Raw genomic sequence first — 13,862 nt, forward strand, 5'->3', positions numbered from 1 at the left:
CTGTTTTTCTGTAGAATAGTCTTGCAGTTTTTTCAGAACTTTGACAAATGTACCATTGTCAATCTATCAACATATTGTACATTTGTTTAAAATGAAGAAAAGTGTTTTAGGAAATATCTAACATTTTATCTTTACCTTTGGAAAAGCATGTGTGTTTTTGTTGCTTTTTTGATGGCACCACAGTTAGTGCTTGCTTTATCTGTTACATTTGAGGAAAGAATGAGGGGGGAGAAAAAGCTTAAAGCTCCTATCTTGGTAATTTTGTGGTATGTGTGGTGGTTGTGGTGGGGGTTTTTGTGTGTTGTGGGGTGCGTGTGTGTGTGTTTCTTCCAACTTAGAAGACCATTAAGCCTGAATTTATTCCTTTTAGCTGTTCTTTAACAGTCATCTCCATCTCTGTCTGACAGTGGAATTGTTCAGAAGGACTTAATTTTTTCCCTGGGACAAACTGAGTGTATGCTGAAACCAGTGGAGTCTCCTGATATGAAAATGACCAAAATATTCAGCAAAGATGACCTGGATGATACCAACAGCCTTTTTGAAAAACTTAAGCAGGAACCAGATGCTTTAACTGTGCTGGCCCCAGCTGCTGGAGACACAATTATCTCTCTAGATTTCAGCAGTAATGGTGGGTGTGTGTTTAATTTGGAGAGCATGCTAATTAGTAAAGTTAGTATTTTACATTAAACTTTGAAACATCACCTCCCAATATCACTTGCCTGGTGGTATTTCAGGTGCAGTTTAAATGTAGTGAGGTCCGTAGACACGCTCAGTATTGTTACTTAGGTTGATGGTTTCTTTTAATTTTTGTAGAGTCTGATGAACAACAATGTGATGAAGTTCCTTTGTATAATGATGTAATGCTCCCCTCATCCAGTGAGAAATTGCAGAATATAAATATGGCAATGTCCCCACTACCTGCCTCTGAAACTACGAAGCCACTTCGTAGCAACGCTGATCCTGCACTCAATAGAGAAGTTGTATCAAAGCTGGAGCCAAACACAGAGCCGCTCGAACTTTCTTTTACCATACCGCAGGCGCAAGAGCGACCGACCAGCCCTTCTGATGCGAGTACCAGCCAAAGTTCACCCGAGGTTAGTTCCGACATTTGGATGTGCTCTTATTAAAATGGATGTGCTGTTGGGGCTTGTGGAGCAAATCTGGTTAAGGATGCAGCCACGACAGGAATTGAAAATTATTTCCAAGCTGTGACTTAGTCAAGTCACGCCACGTTGAGGAGAAAGATAAATTTTCATACTGAGAATTATCTTTTCTTTAAAGTGAGTCTTGCAAATGCACACGATACCACCTGATAGAAATAAGAAGAGCTTGGGATTGGTCATTCTATAAAAGAACGGTTGAGAGACAACTTCTGTAAACAGCAAATTAGTTGTAATAAATTACTGCAAAGGCTCCTTCCAGGTTCCAACTAATCATGTGCTTCCCAGGTGCGGTAAATTTGAATGTATACTGATAAATGTTTTCCTTCCCCATTTTAATTCTGTGAAGCTATAGCTTGGAATTGGATTTTACATTAGAACAGTTTTTTCAGAGAATCTGTAGATTCAATGTGAAATGATGTAATGACAGAAACTTAAAACTGTGCTCAAAATGTTTTCACAGCCCAGTAGTCCCAACGACTACTGCTTTGATGTGGATAATGAGATGGCTAATGAGTTCAAACTGGAATTAGTGGAGAAACTCTTTGCAATAGATACAGAGGCAAAAAATCCATTCTCTACTCAGGTAATGTACATTAACTGAAAATTCTGTATCATCTTGATACCTAGTGTGCTTCTCTTTCTCTTAGAATATCTTCAGGAACCTCTTTGCTCTTTTATGTAACTTTGTTACTAGAATTAATTGCAAAAAAAAGTATTGTAAGAATTTGGTAAAAAGAAGAGCCTTAGTGAAGCCATGAAGTCATAGCTGAGATGTTCTTACATATTTATAATTTTTACCTCTCGGCTTTCCCAGGAAACTGATTTAGACTTGGAGATGTTGGCTCCTTACATCCCAATGGATGATGACTTCCAGTTGCGCTCCTTTGATCAGCTGTCTCCGCTGGAAAGCAGTTCTTCTGGCTCTCAAAACACTGCCACCATTACCATATTCCAGCAGACTCAAACACCATCAAGTACAGCTGATGAAATAAAACCAGTGACAGAACGTGTGGATGATGTGAAGACGCTAATTGTTCCTTCATCTCCTGTCCACATAATCAGCGAAACGAGTAGTGCCCCAGCATCACCGTACAGTGGGAACAGGAGTCGAACCGCGTCTCCGATCCGAGCGGGAAAGGGAACAGTGGATCAGACGGAAAAATCGTGTCCGGGAGCGCCCAGCTTGCTAACAGTCACGCTGAATAAAAGGTATTTTAAAAGCAAAGCTTGAGCACTAGTATCTGTTCAAGAAATTAGATGAATCAATTTTTAGATACTGCCAACTGTTGTATGTTGTCTTCGGCATTCTACGTGAAAGTAGAAATTGATACATTTAAATCTGGACATTTAAAACAAGTTTCTTTTTTGTTTGTGTAGCAAGCTTCCCTAAAGCTAATTTGACAGTAGCTTTTACATAAACATCTTATGTCACACGCAGCTACTATATGCAAACTCTGTTCATAATTTTATTCTACTCTTGTATCTGATGTGTAGCCTTTTTAAAAGAATGCAGTAGGCAACATACAAGTAGTTGTACCCACACAGTATTTCTGGTCCACTTTGTTATGAGGTAAGAGGTGACAGCAGTTTGTGTGCTGCATTTATTGCTTTTAAAGCGAGACCTATTTCATAATGATGGACTGTGGCATTTGTAGTAGATATTTATCATAATAGAAAATCCTGTGAACATCAGACCTTCGATACATAGAAGTTTTATCTGTACATAGAAATATTCAGAATAGACTTTTTCTCATCCTTCCCTCCCTTCTTTCTGTTGAAAGTAAATTGCTGAACTTTTATGCTTTGTTTTTTTTCTGCAAAGAATTAAAATTTTGCTATAACTCATTCTGAACTTCAGAGCAAGATTAAAAGCTAACATTTGCTATGCTCGTAGACAATGATTGTTGAAAATAGTCAATTATGAAACAAAGTAGTATAGTTCATGAATTCAGTTCTGTGATATTGTGTATAAGTGACCACAAAAGAAGAATGGCTTGAGGATAGTAGAAACGTCTTAACAGCCTGAATCAATTTTTCTTAGATCTACTGCAATGGATGAAGAACTAAATCCAAAGATGCTAGCTTTGCATAATGCTCAGAGAAAACGAAAAATGGAACATGATGGTTCACTTTTTCAGGCAGTTGGAATTGTGAGTTTTATTTTACCATTTTAAAATATTCACTTTTAACCTTGCAATTTCTGAAATGAGGCATCAGTGCAGACTCCTGAGTTTAGCTGTTGGTGTGCAGTGGAATCTTGGGACCAGAGATAATTGTTTTATAGCGAAATGCCCAACATATGCAGATACTCTGATTTCAGTTCTTTTACTGTCAGCCGTTTCGAAAGTGTCCTCTATACCCAAATGCATTTCTTGATTAGAGAGAAGATATTAGATATTCTGTGAAAATACATGTTCGTCAGTAGAATAGGCACAAATGTGTAAGACATCACGTGTAAATTTACAATTGCCATATTTATTTCACTTTTAAATTCAAACTCAATTTTCAGATATGTCGGTGCTGGAGATAGTGTTCTTATGCTGCTTTCTACACTTTCATTTTTCCATTGAGTTTGAGATATTTGATCAGATAACAAGACCGTCTGAACCATAAAGGAATAGAATTCATATAACATAGCAAACGTATATCACTGCCACTTTCATTTCATGCACCCTCTCTCTAGTATTAGTGTGTGCGGTTGTGTGTAGCTCATCATCTGTTTTCACTATTTAAAAGAATCTTTTTAGGTATTCTTAGATTTGTGTCACTTAAATGGGGCTATCTAGCTTGTTATTTTCTGCAAGAGTGTTTCGTTTCCATGATCTTTGTCTCTTGCTGTCAGTTCTTAATATTTTGAAATCTTGAACTTTGCTATATTACCTAGTTATCTCTCTTCTTGCCTTCATTGCAAGTTCTCACTTCTCTCAAGTGTTTGCACAGTTAATTCTTGGTTCCTCTACTGCACGGTAACAATTGAGATTCTTTCTCTAGTGGTCCATCTCCTGGGTGCAGTCATCCATCATGTCTCACAGTGCAGGATTATTTTTCTGCTGAACTGGGAATTATTCCTGTATTACCATTCTGGTTTGGGCACGAGACAAATCACTATATACTGTCTTTATCATTCCTTTCTTCTAGAAGAGCAGAGAAAGCTGTTACATCCTTTTTTTTTTTTCCTTTCTCTGTGAGGCAAGCAGACTTTATTACAAAAATAATCATACTTATGCCATTGTTTTCACTTGGTAAATGCTTTGCACTTTCATGCATGTTGTTCCGTTGCTTCCAGTAGCTCTGTAAGTATTCACAGCTCTGCAAGAAACTTTATTGCCTTTCGTTGCCCCTTTCTCATGTGATGGTGCTGCCGCTGTCATACGGTGTTGCTGGTAAAACATTCAAAATAGCATGGGCTGGCACTAAATACACAGAACACAGCGGTTCTGTATTAACTGCTGTAATAGTGTTCAGGCTTCTTTTTAATGCTTATAGGCTCAAACTTCATCCTTTGCTAAACTTTTTTCTGTATCTGACAAAAATGTTCTAAATATTTTGATAGTTTCTGTACAGACAGAAGCTGAATTTTCCATGTAGCTGGGTCTCACTGACATTATTTCAAGCAAGTGCTTCTGATTTTCAGCTTCTTTCTCCACAATGGATTTCTGAGTGGATGAACTAGGCCTTGCACACACACAGAAGAAAACTTATGATAAATCCAGGCTTATAATACATGGTATTCTAGGATTATGCAAAAACTTGCCACAACTTCTTAGCTGTAAGGAAGTGGGACTTTGCAAAGACTGGAAATACGTGAAGACAAAAGTGAAATACTACTTTAGTTTTCTAGAAGATGGGAGAATGAGGCAAGAGCAAGATGTGTTACAGTAAGGTTATGAAACTGATGATCCGAATCATTATGCTTGAAAGGATGAGCTGTATCGTTTTTAATATGAAGGGCTGTATTGCATTCATAATAAAAGCAAAAACACCCACCAAATAAACAAAGAAAAATGAGTAACAGTGTAGGTGACTGACCTTACTATGAAATGCAGCTTATAAGTCTGAGTTGTTTAGCTGTAACTTCTATTATACAACTGTCTTTTTGACTTGCATGGGTGTTCCAGAACCTGAAAACATATGGTTTTTACAATTTTAAGTGTTCAGGATAATGGCAGCGTTCTGAAATACCTTTTCCTCTCTGTGCAGCAGTCAGTACTACTAACAAGACAAAACTTCGCAGATGCAACTACTTTTGCCATCAGACTTGATACTAGGACAGTGTTTTTTCCTTCCATCCCATCTGTTTCAGTGGCAGCTTCTTCTTACCTATCCTAATTATATGGAGCCCTTAAAAGCTTTCTGATCTCGGTATCTTTTGTACTGCTGTCAATATGCTAAGAGCTGTATCTGCAATGAGTGGCTTAGGACTGCGTTCCCTACAATGGGTCAGGTGGCTGGGTGGCAATAACTGGAATGCCAGCAGAATTTACATCTTAAATTTAGATAGAATCGACCTACCAAGGTTCCTGAATCTCCTGTCTACACTATTAATTCCAGTGCAGAAAACCATTAGGGACTGGAGTGAAAACCTGATGCTTACTCACACAAGAGCAGTGGTAATTAAATGTGGGGGGGTGTGTACGTATACACGCTAATCTTGAGCATGGTAACTGAAGATAACCAGCATTTAGTAATTGTTTGCTGTAGGGGAAATAAGGTCTTGAAATCTGATTAGGTTTTCTTGTAAATAATTTTCAAAGCCAGTGTATTTGGAAATATATTCCCCCTGCCCTGAGTTCTGCCTGAAGTGCCCTTTCAATTGTAACAATGCCTACATTAGTAATTAGTGACAGGAGCTGTTAGTTTGGAAGAGGGATGTGGAGGCCTAGAAAGATGCAGTATTCAATAAAGAAGATTTATTGTATTTCTTTCTAGGGGTCTTTATTCCAGCAGACAGGTGACCGTGGAGGAAATGCAACACTTGCTTGGAAACGTGTAAAGGGATGTAAAACAAACGGTCATAACGGAGTGGAGCAAAAGACAATCATTCTATTATCAACTGGTTAGTATTGGCTTTTTTTCATGTGTAGAGGAGGGTGGATGGCGGCTGTGTGTGAACTGAGTGACAAAAGCATCCAAACTCGCCTCCTTTGTAAGCAATTTTGGAGGAAAGGTTAAGCCTGGCGAATAAAGTGCACTGTTTTTCCTTCCCCTCCCTCTATAGACATAGCAAGTAAACTTCTAGGGCAGTCGATGGATGAGAGTGGACTCCCCCAACTCACGAGTTACGACTGCGAAGTAAATGCTCCCATACAAGGCAACAGAAACCTGCTACAGGGGGAAGAACTGCTCAAAGCTCTGGATCAAGTTAATTGAGCTTTCACAATACTTGTTCCTTTTTTGGACACTGGTGAATCATCACCTAAAGCAGTCTATTTATATTTTCTATATCTGATTTTAGAAGCCTGGCTACAGTACTGCACTAATTCAGTTAGTTCAGTTTTGATCCCCTTTCTACTTATTTTGACAGTCTTTTTAATATGTTCTTTATGTAACAATAACTCAAAACTATAGTGCATTTTTATAATTCTTTGGTACATACACTTTTATGTCCATTACATTTAAAACACACTTGTAATAGCAGCTTTGAAATATGCACCTGATTTAAAAAAAAAAACTATTTATTTTTTGGCTGGGGAGTTGGTCACCAAAACTTATCATTAGTGAAACGTCAACACAGGTAAAACTGGCAATACTTCCATCCTGCTCTTCACAGGTGGTTGGAAGACTTGTGCTCTCTTACTCTTTATGTTCAAGTAAGTTTTTTTTATTTTAATAGTTTTTATAAGAAACAACAACGCTTTGCAGCAGTGCATTGTAGCCACAATCGCACAATATATTTTCTTAAAAAATACCAGCAGTTCCTCATGCAATATATTCTGCATTTATAAAAACTAGTTTTTAAGAAGAATCTTTTTTTGTTTGCCTACGAAATCATGTTTAAACCAGGATTATGTCATTATTTTAGTCACGTTGTAATATAAATTGTTCTTAAATGCTGTCTGATGCTTTTGACTTAAGTGAGTGTGGTTAGGCAAAGGAAAGGCTTTATCTGGAAAGGGCTAGCAGCATTTTATTTGGATACGTTCTCAATTTAGAGAGAGTTTGATGTTCTTAAAGTAGTCACTTTGCCAGCTTAAAAAAAATCCCTGCCTGTAGTTGTTGAAGTTAATGCTAATATTGTGTATGATCTTAAATCTAAATGTTCAGCTTACCCTGTGTGGCATAGGTGATATTTCAAGCAGATTGTAAAACATCTTGCATTGTTAGCCAAGTTTTATCTAGTACTTCATTGAGTTGCTCAATATTTTGATGTTTTGGTTTTACGCACCTTGTTGCTATTAACATCCATATGTTTTCATGTAGATTTCAATAACTTGAATATATTTAGAAGCCTTTTTATTTAGAAATATATAGTTGTCACAAACATCTTATTTTCCTATATGTACTGTACAAAACCTTCATTCATTCACTCGTTCTTTTGCTCTTTGTGGTTGGATCTAACACTAACTGTATTATTTTCTTACATCAATAAACTATATGTGGACCAGGCCCCCTTGGGGAGTGTGTTATCTGAGAGAAATGAGATAATTTATATTTTTGTTAGTGGTTATTGTTCATCAATGTTCCCCTTTTAAAACTTAGAGCCGATTGGGAATCACTGCTTCCTTATTTTGATTGTAACATCTCCGCGTTAATTATTGAGCCTATTGAGTACTGAAGTCTCCTAGACAGTGTTGTACTACCGCTCGCCAAAGATGTTAAATTTTTAAATCTGTTATCACACCAGTTAGCAAACTTGGAAGCCAGGAGATGGCATATTTGTGTTGTGTTACAGTGGGAAGATTTTTCCTAAGGAACAGCTTAAAGGCTTGGCTCTGGAAGATGTATCAAGGTAACACTGGAAAGCAGGACAAAGTAAAAATTATGGGAGTGATCAATTAAAGATGGATTTTTATCACAAAACTGCATGATTAAATAGTGAAGCTGGCACTTAATGATAAAGCTCGTTCTGCATTCTTGTGCTGTTCACTCAGTAACTTTGACCAGGTGACTTTTCTCCTTTCCCTGTCTTAAAACACGATGCTACTGCTACAACCTTGTAATGTGTAAATAGGGTGAAAACAGTCTGTGTGTTCTTCAAACTATTTTAATGAAACTTAGCTCAGTGTAAGATGTGAAGCGTCATGAGAATTGTTTTGGCAACTTTGATTTCATTGGACTCTTTTGAAACCAATATAATACTAGATTATATTGAGGGTGCTGAGGCATTGGAACAGGTTGCCCAGAGAGGTGGTGGATGCCCCATCCCTGGAGACATCCCAGGCCAGGCTGGACGGGGCTCTGAGCAACCTGAGCTGGTGAAGATGTCCCTGCTCATGGCAGGGGTGGCACTGGATGAGCTTTGAAGGTCCTTCCAACACAAACTGTATTCTATGATTCTATAATAAGCTTAAGCCGTTTTCTAAAATTACTGTTTCACTGAAACGAGCGCTTCTCAATCTGACACAATTGTATTAATTAAACTTAATTGGTAGCTAATAGTCTCCATTAAAAAAAGAAGATAAGGCACTAGTAGTGGAGGATAATTGCACACTTCTTACGGTTTGAGTAGAAGTTGCACAAAGAAGTACAGTACCAGCTGTTTAGTCATCCCTTGTGCTCAGCTCTGCATGGAGTGACCTGATGCTTCTGTGAGATGGTGAGGAGAGTCCTGTAGACATGGGGAAGGTACCTGAGGGTTCTGCTTTGCTTCCTGCCCTGGCAAGCTTTGAGCTGCCTGGTGGGTTGTCCTTCTCTCCCAAGAGAAACTCCACACCTTCCTGCTTGGTGGTGGTTTGCTACTCTCTTGACTTCATTTTGGAGGAGCCTGACCTATTTGGATCTGTTGGTTCCTCTTCAGTATACTTAAATTTAAGAGGGCTGCACTTTTTTTTGTAGAGGAAAAACCCATTTTAAAAAGAGGAGGAAAATTTAAGTGACCTGTGTGATCTATGACCCTGGTGTTAATGACAGCAGCTGTGGATTTCAATGAGCCACATTTCATGTAAGAATCTTCCCAATTCTCACGTTTTATTATATGTAATAACACAGAGTGGCATTTTGTTAACTGTCCTGGTAAAAGTGACTGAAAGCAGCGTTTAATGGAATGAACTGCAGTAGCTGTATTTGTTTAGGAAAAAAAGAAAATTAACGCAACACCAAACTAAAAAGAAGTGAATCTCCTAGAGACACTGAAGAAAAAATGGAAAATAGTAATTGCTCTGGCATTGTAAGAGCTTTGCTAAATGCAGATGTGAGCTCACAAAATCTGGAAGTGCACCTTTTAGCTGCTTTTTTTGTGTTGGCCTTTTTTTGTTGTTTCGTTTTTTTGTGGGTGTTTTTAGACTCTAGGAATGCACAGCCTGATTCTAAACCTACTTTGGAGTACAAACTTCTAGAATACATTCATTTCTAAATGTTTTTTTTAGCGATTTTGAATACTTTTTGCTGGCTTGCTACCTTTTTAAAATGTTGAGGTGCTAAATTCTTGTGTTTATTCTTTACCAGTAGTAAAGAAGAAACTATAGGTAAATACAGTGTTTCCTTCTGCATAGGAAACATGGTGCATTATGTGGAAATTGATAAACTGGGGAGAATAACAAAGTTACCTCCCAGAAAGTTATTGTGACCACAGCAGTCATCAAGCCATGCTTTCTTCATGGCATAGCACAATTATTTTTACAAATGGATTCTAATTTGTTTTTATCATTAAAAATGCTTGTTAAAAGGTAAAGGAATTTTTAAACTAGTATTGATGATGATGTCGTATGTTCCTTTACCTGAAAAGGAAGTCTGAGAAGTCACTTCAATCTGCTGTCCAGTAACTTAGAATCATAGAATTGTGGAATGTCCTGAGTTGGAAGGGACCCACAAGGATCATTGAGTCCAACTCCTGTCCCTGCATGGGACAACCCCACAGTTCACACCATGTGTCTGAGGGTGTTGTCCAGTCTCTTCTCGAACACTGTCAGGCTTGGGGCCGTGACACCTCCCTGGGGAGCCTGTTCCAGTGTCCAGCACCCTCTGGGTGAAGAACCTTTTCCTCATGTCCAACCTAAACCTCCCCTGGCACATCTTCCTGCTATTCCCTCAGGTTCTGTTGGTGGTCACTAAAGAGAAGAGATTGGCACCTGCCCCTGCTCCTCTTCTTGTGAGGAAGCTGTAACCATGATGAGCTCTCCCCTCAGTCTCCTCCAGGCTCAACAAACCAACTTGCTCTCAGGTGTAACATACTGAGTAAATTAAGATAGCCTGGAGTCCAAAGTACACCTTCCTAACATACCTTCCTGCCCTCGATGGAGACAGACTTGGACTGTGTGTTGATCTTTGAAAACCTTGGGCTGAAATGGAAGCATTTAGCTATTAAATTTCCTCTGCTGTTGTGTCTGTGTACACACATTAAACTCACCCCAGGTAATTACGAGTTACAGATTAAGGCCAGAAAGAACAATTAAAACTTTATATATAGCATTGGTTGCAATTTCAAGACTTTAAAGCTTATTTTGAATGAATTAGTCAACTTGGCTTCCACTGAAATAAAAGTGTAGACATTGATAATATCTGATGATTACAGGTTAAAGTGTTCCATATTTAAACAGCTCAACAGTGTAGCTAAAGGCAGAAATGTTGGCTGTGTCACCAATATTCTCCACTGTCACAGTGCTGAATGAACCGTTGTGTGGAAATTGTGAGTAAATGACCCTGGTGAACCAGGGCTGGATGCACATACGTTATGCTCAAATCTCACTGTGCTTACGTGCATTATTCAGTCTGTAATTGCCCAGCATGAAAACCAACATTTTGCAGACCAGGAGGACTTTCTAGAAAGACCATTTTCATAGAAATTCATGTGAGTTGCCTATCCAGCTTTCATTAAAAATGCCATTAGCAATTAGGCACTTGACTCCCTAGAAAGCTCCACTCTGGGGAACTGTGAGTTTTGATCCAAATTCTAAAAATGAGTTGTCATTTTCCTTCTGCTTCCCTGTTTACCTTGAGCAAGGCTTCCCAAGTTACCAAAAAGTTAAAGAGTTTGCTACTGGATTTATACAGTATGGTAGATTTTGTGAATAATAGCAGTATTCTCTCATGAAGAAGTGGTATATTTTAATGGAATTCTTTTTTTGGAACCAAGTACAACGTCTTGCAATTGATATTTCTCTTGAGACATTTTGACATCCTTGTGACTGTATTTCTTTTTGATTGTGTAACAGTATAAAATTCAATAAAATAGAGGGTTTGTTTCTAATTTGTGACCTCTGTGATCTTTCTGTTCATCCGTTATCCCTGTTCTAAAAGATGGAGATGGCAAAACTGCTTTTTAAAGTGAACTAATTAACCATTATGCAGCGTAACTAAAACTCCTTTTGCATGCTGAAGTCAGAAGTTTGACACCAGGCATGCATGCAGTCTGTTTTCCCATAGCATCTATAAATTGTCTTGCCCTTACAGCTGAATACTGTTCACCTTCAACACAGTTATCCCACCTGTATTAAGACAACTACATGCATGGACAAAAGAGGTTAAGCACACAACTTACCAAGTTGGACATTAGGGATGGTGTAAGCTTCCCTATGGGAAGATGGAGATGGGAGAAACAACTACAGAGGCAGAGGGACAGAAATTTGATGAAATCTCTCAGTAAAATCTCTCAGTAATCACATCAAGAATAGTCTTAGTAACGAAACAGAAACCAGCTTGAAGCCCACATGGCACCTCCAGGTGATTTCAGTTGCTCTCGGTACACACAAGTAACTTGACAAGAACTTGTGACTCTTGCTGTCTTGTTAAATCGATACCATTTCCTGCTGCACAGATTAAGAATTTCTTGCAATGTTCTTGCTTTGTTGGGAAGTCTGAAAGCAGAAGGCTTGTGCTGCCACAGTAGAATATGAGCTGCTTGTTTGGTATCAGTGATACATTTGTACATACAGAAGTTTTAATACACTATTTAATAAAATATATCCATCATTTAATTCCATACAAATCCTTGAAAAGATGATTTATGGATTTATGTTCATATCTTCAATTTGAAAGTGTGTTCTAATACAATTGCACACGGTTTAAAAAAAAAAAGTTATGCCATATGCAGCTGGAAAAAGACCCTGATATTAATATCTGTGCAGGATAAATGGCTTTCCAACTTGCAATTTGTAAGCTAGAAATTAATAGGGTAAACAGGACTTCATCCTTTTGTTTAAGAGTTAAGAATACAAAGAAGATACAGTAACCAGCACACTCCTCCTTTTTTCTTTTTTAGTTTGGAAGGCCATCTAATGAAAAATCTGAAGGAACACTAGATGAAAACACACCATTTATCAAGAAAAGTAGAGTATAATTAGCCTAAGAATTGACACTATTTCATTGTATATACCACAGAAGGGGGATTCTACAAAGACACCTTGTTGCTTTGTTTTATTCGTCTGCATTTTTGTTATTTACACTGTAGCCAAACTTTCTGCAAGGAAAAACTTAACACATGAACACAACAGTCTCATCCTCACTGCATCTTAGGTCATCTTAAAGTGTCCTGATATGCAGCCCCATTTGCCTTATAAAAAAAAAAATCCATGTAGCATTTCTTGAAACACCATGTTTGAGAAATCACAGCACTCGCCACTTAAAATATAAAAATCATAAAACACACTTAAGCTCTACAAATTCGGCATCACTCCAGAACCAAACTCCTCCATCCCTTTTAAATGAAGGGGTAACTCCTGTAACTCAGGAGGGCTTGGCTTGACCTGTAAGTAATAACGAGCTAGCTCCACGATGTGTCAATCATTAACTTGCTTGTGCTTTGAATGCTTCAGCCCATTATGGGGAAGTACGTTATAACTGGTTTCCCAGTATCGTTGGCATTCTGTTTCAAAATCAGTACAATGTGTTGAAGGCAGGAGATGAACGGGGTCGCTGCCCTATATCTCTAAACGTGGCTAAAATTACAGATGAAAATGTCTTCTCAAAATCGAAGAAGAAAAAAAAAAAAAGGCAAACCAAACCCAGCAGGTGCAGCTCTTGCCCTGCAGCTGCTAAAACCTGTCCAGTTCACATGCAATAGCTCCGCTAATGGTTCTGTTCTACAATCAATGGAAGCGGCAATCGGTGGTGCTTAAAGCCAACAGCTGTTTGATGGCCATTCATTTCCTGCTCATCTACAAAGGCGGCTGAAGGTTAGATTCCAGCAACCTTAGGAAATATAATAAAAGATGAAAGATGCTTTTGTGCCTAAAGCAGTGTGCAAGCGATTGTGATTGTAGAAGCTGATAGCCTGACGTGCCTGGCTGTAAGGAGCGACCTTCGGATCAATTAGTTGATGCTAGTGGTGAGCTGGAAAACATCACAGCGCCAGAGCCAGCAAATTTAAAATTCATTTTCCAGCACATGATTATTTAACAACGCGAAACGCGAATCTTTAATCTGATCAGCGTGCGAGACTCCCTCAGGTTTAAATATCCTCCTAAAGAATATTTAAAAGGCACGTAGAGAAAGTAGCGAATACACACGGGATGGTAGGTTTAAATATCCTCTTAAAGGACCCATCCCGTGTGTATTCGCTACTTTCTCTACGTGCCTTTTTTCACCCGTTAAGGTTCCCCTCAG

General features: G+C 38.4%; 1 protein-coding gene across 1 annotated transcript in view; it reads left to right on the forward strand.

Moving 5' to 3' along the window:
- The window catches only part of HIF1A (hypoxia inducible factor 1 subunit alpha), a 34,033-nt gene extending 22,525 nt beyond the window's left edge, over positions 1–11,508 (forward strand). The window contains exons 9-15 of the mRNA XM_082059465.1: positions 408–628; positions 814–1,094; positions 1,624–1,746; positions 1,978–2,372; positions 3,205–3,313; positions 6,093–6,219; positions 6,382–11,508. Of these exons, the coding sequence (XP_081915591.1) occupies positions 408–628; positions 814–1,094; positions 1,624–1,746; positions 1,978–2,372; positions 3,205–3,313; positions 6,093–6,219; positions 6,382–6,533 (1,408 nt within the window). The 3' untranslated portion in view covers positions 6,534–11,508. The remainder of the gene's footprint in view (positions 1–407; positions 629–813; positions 1,095–1,623; positions 1,747–1,977; positions 2,373–3,204; positions 3,314–6,092; positions 6,220–6,381) is intronic.
- The last annotated feature ends 2,354 nt before the right edge of the window (positions 11,509–13,862 follow it).

Source organism: Streptopelia decaocto (assembly GCF_964273445.1).
Source record: "Streptopelia decaocto genome assembly, chromosome: 7".
Lineage (NCBI taxonomy): Eukaryota > Metazoa > Chordata > Aves > Columbiformes > Columbidae > Streptopelia > Streptopelia decaocto.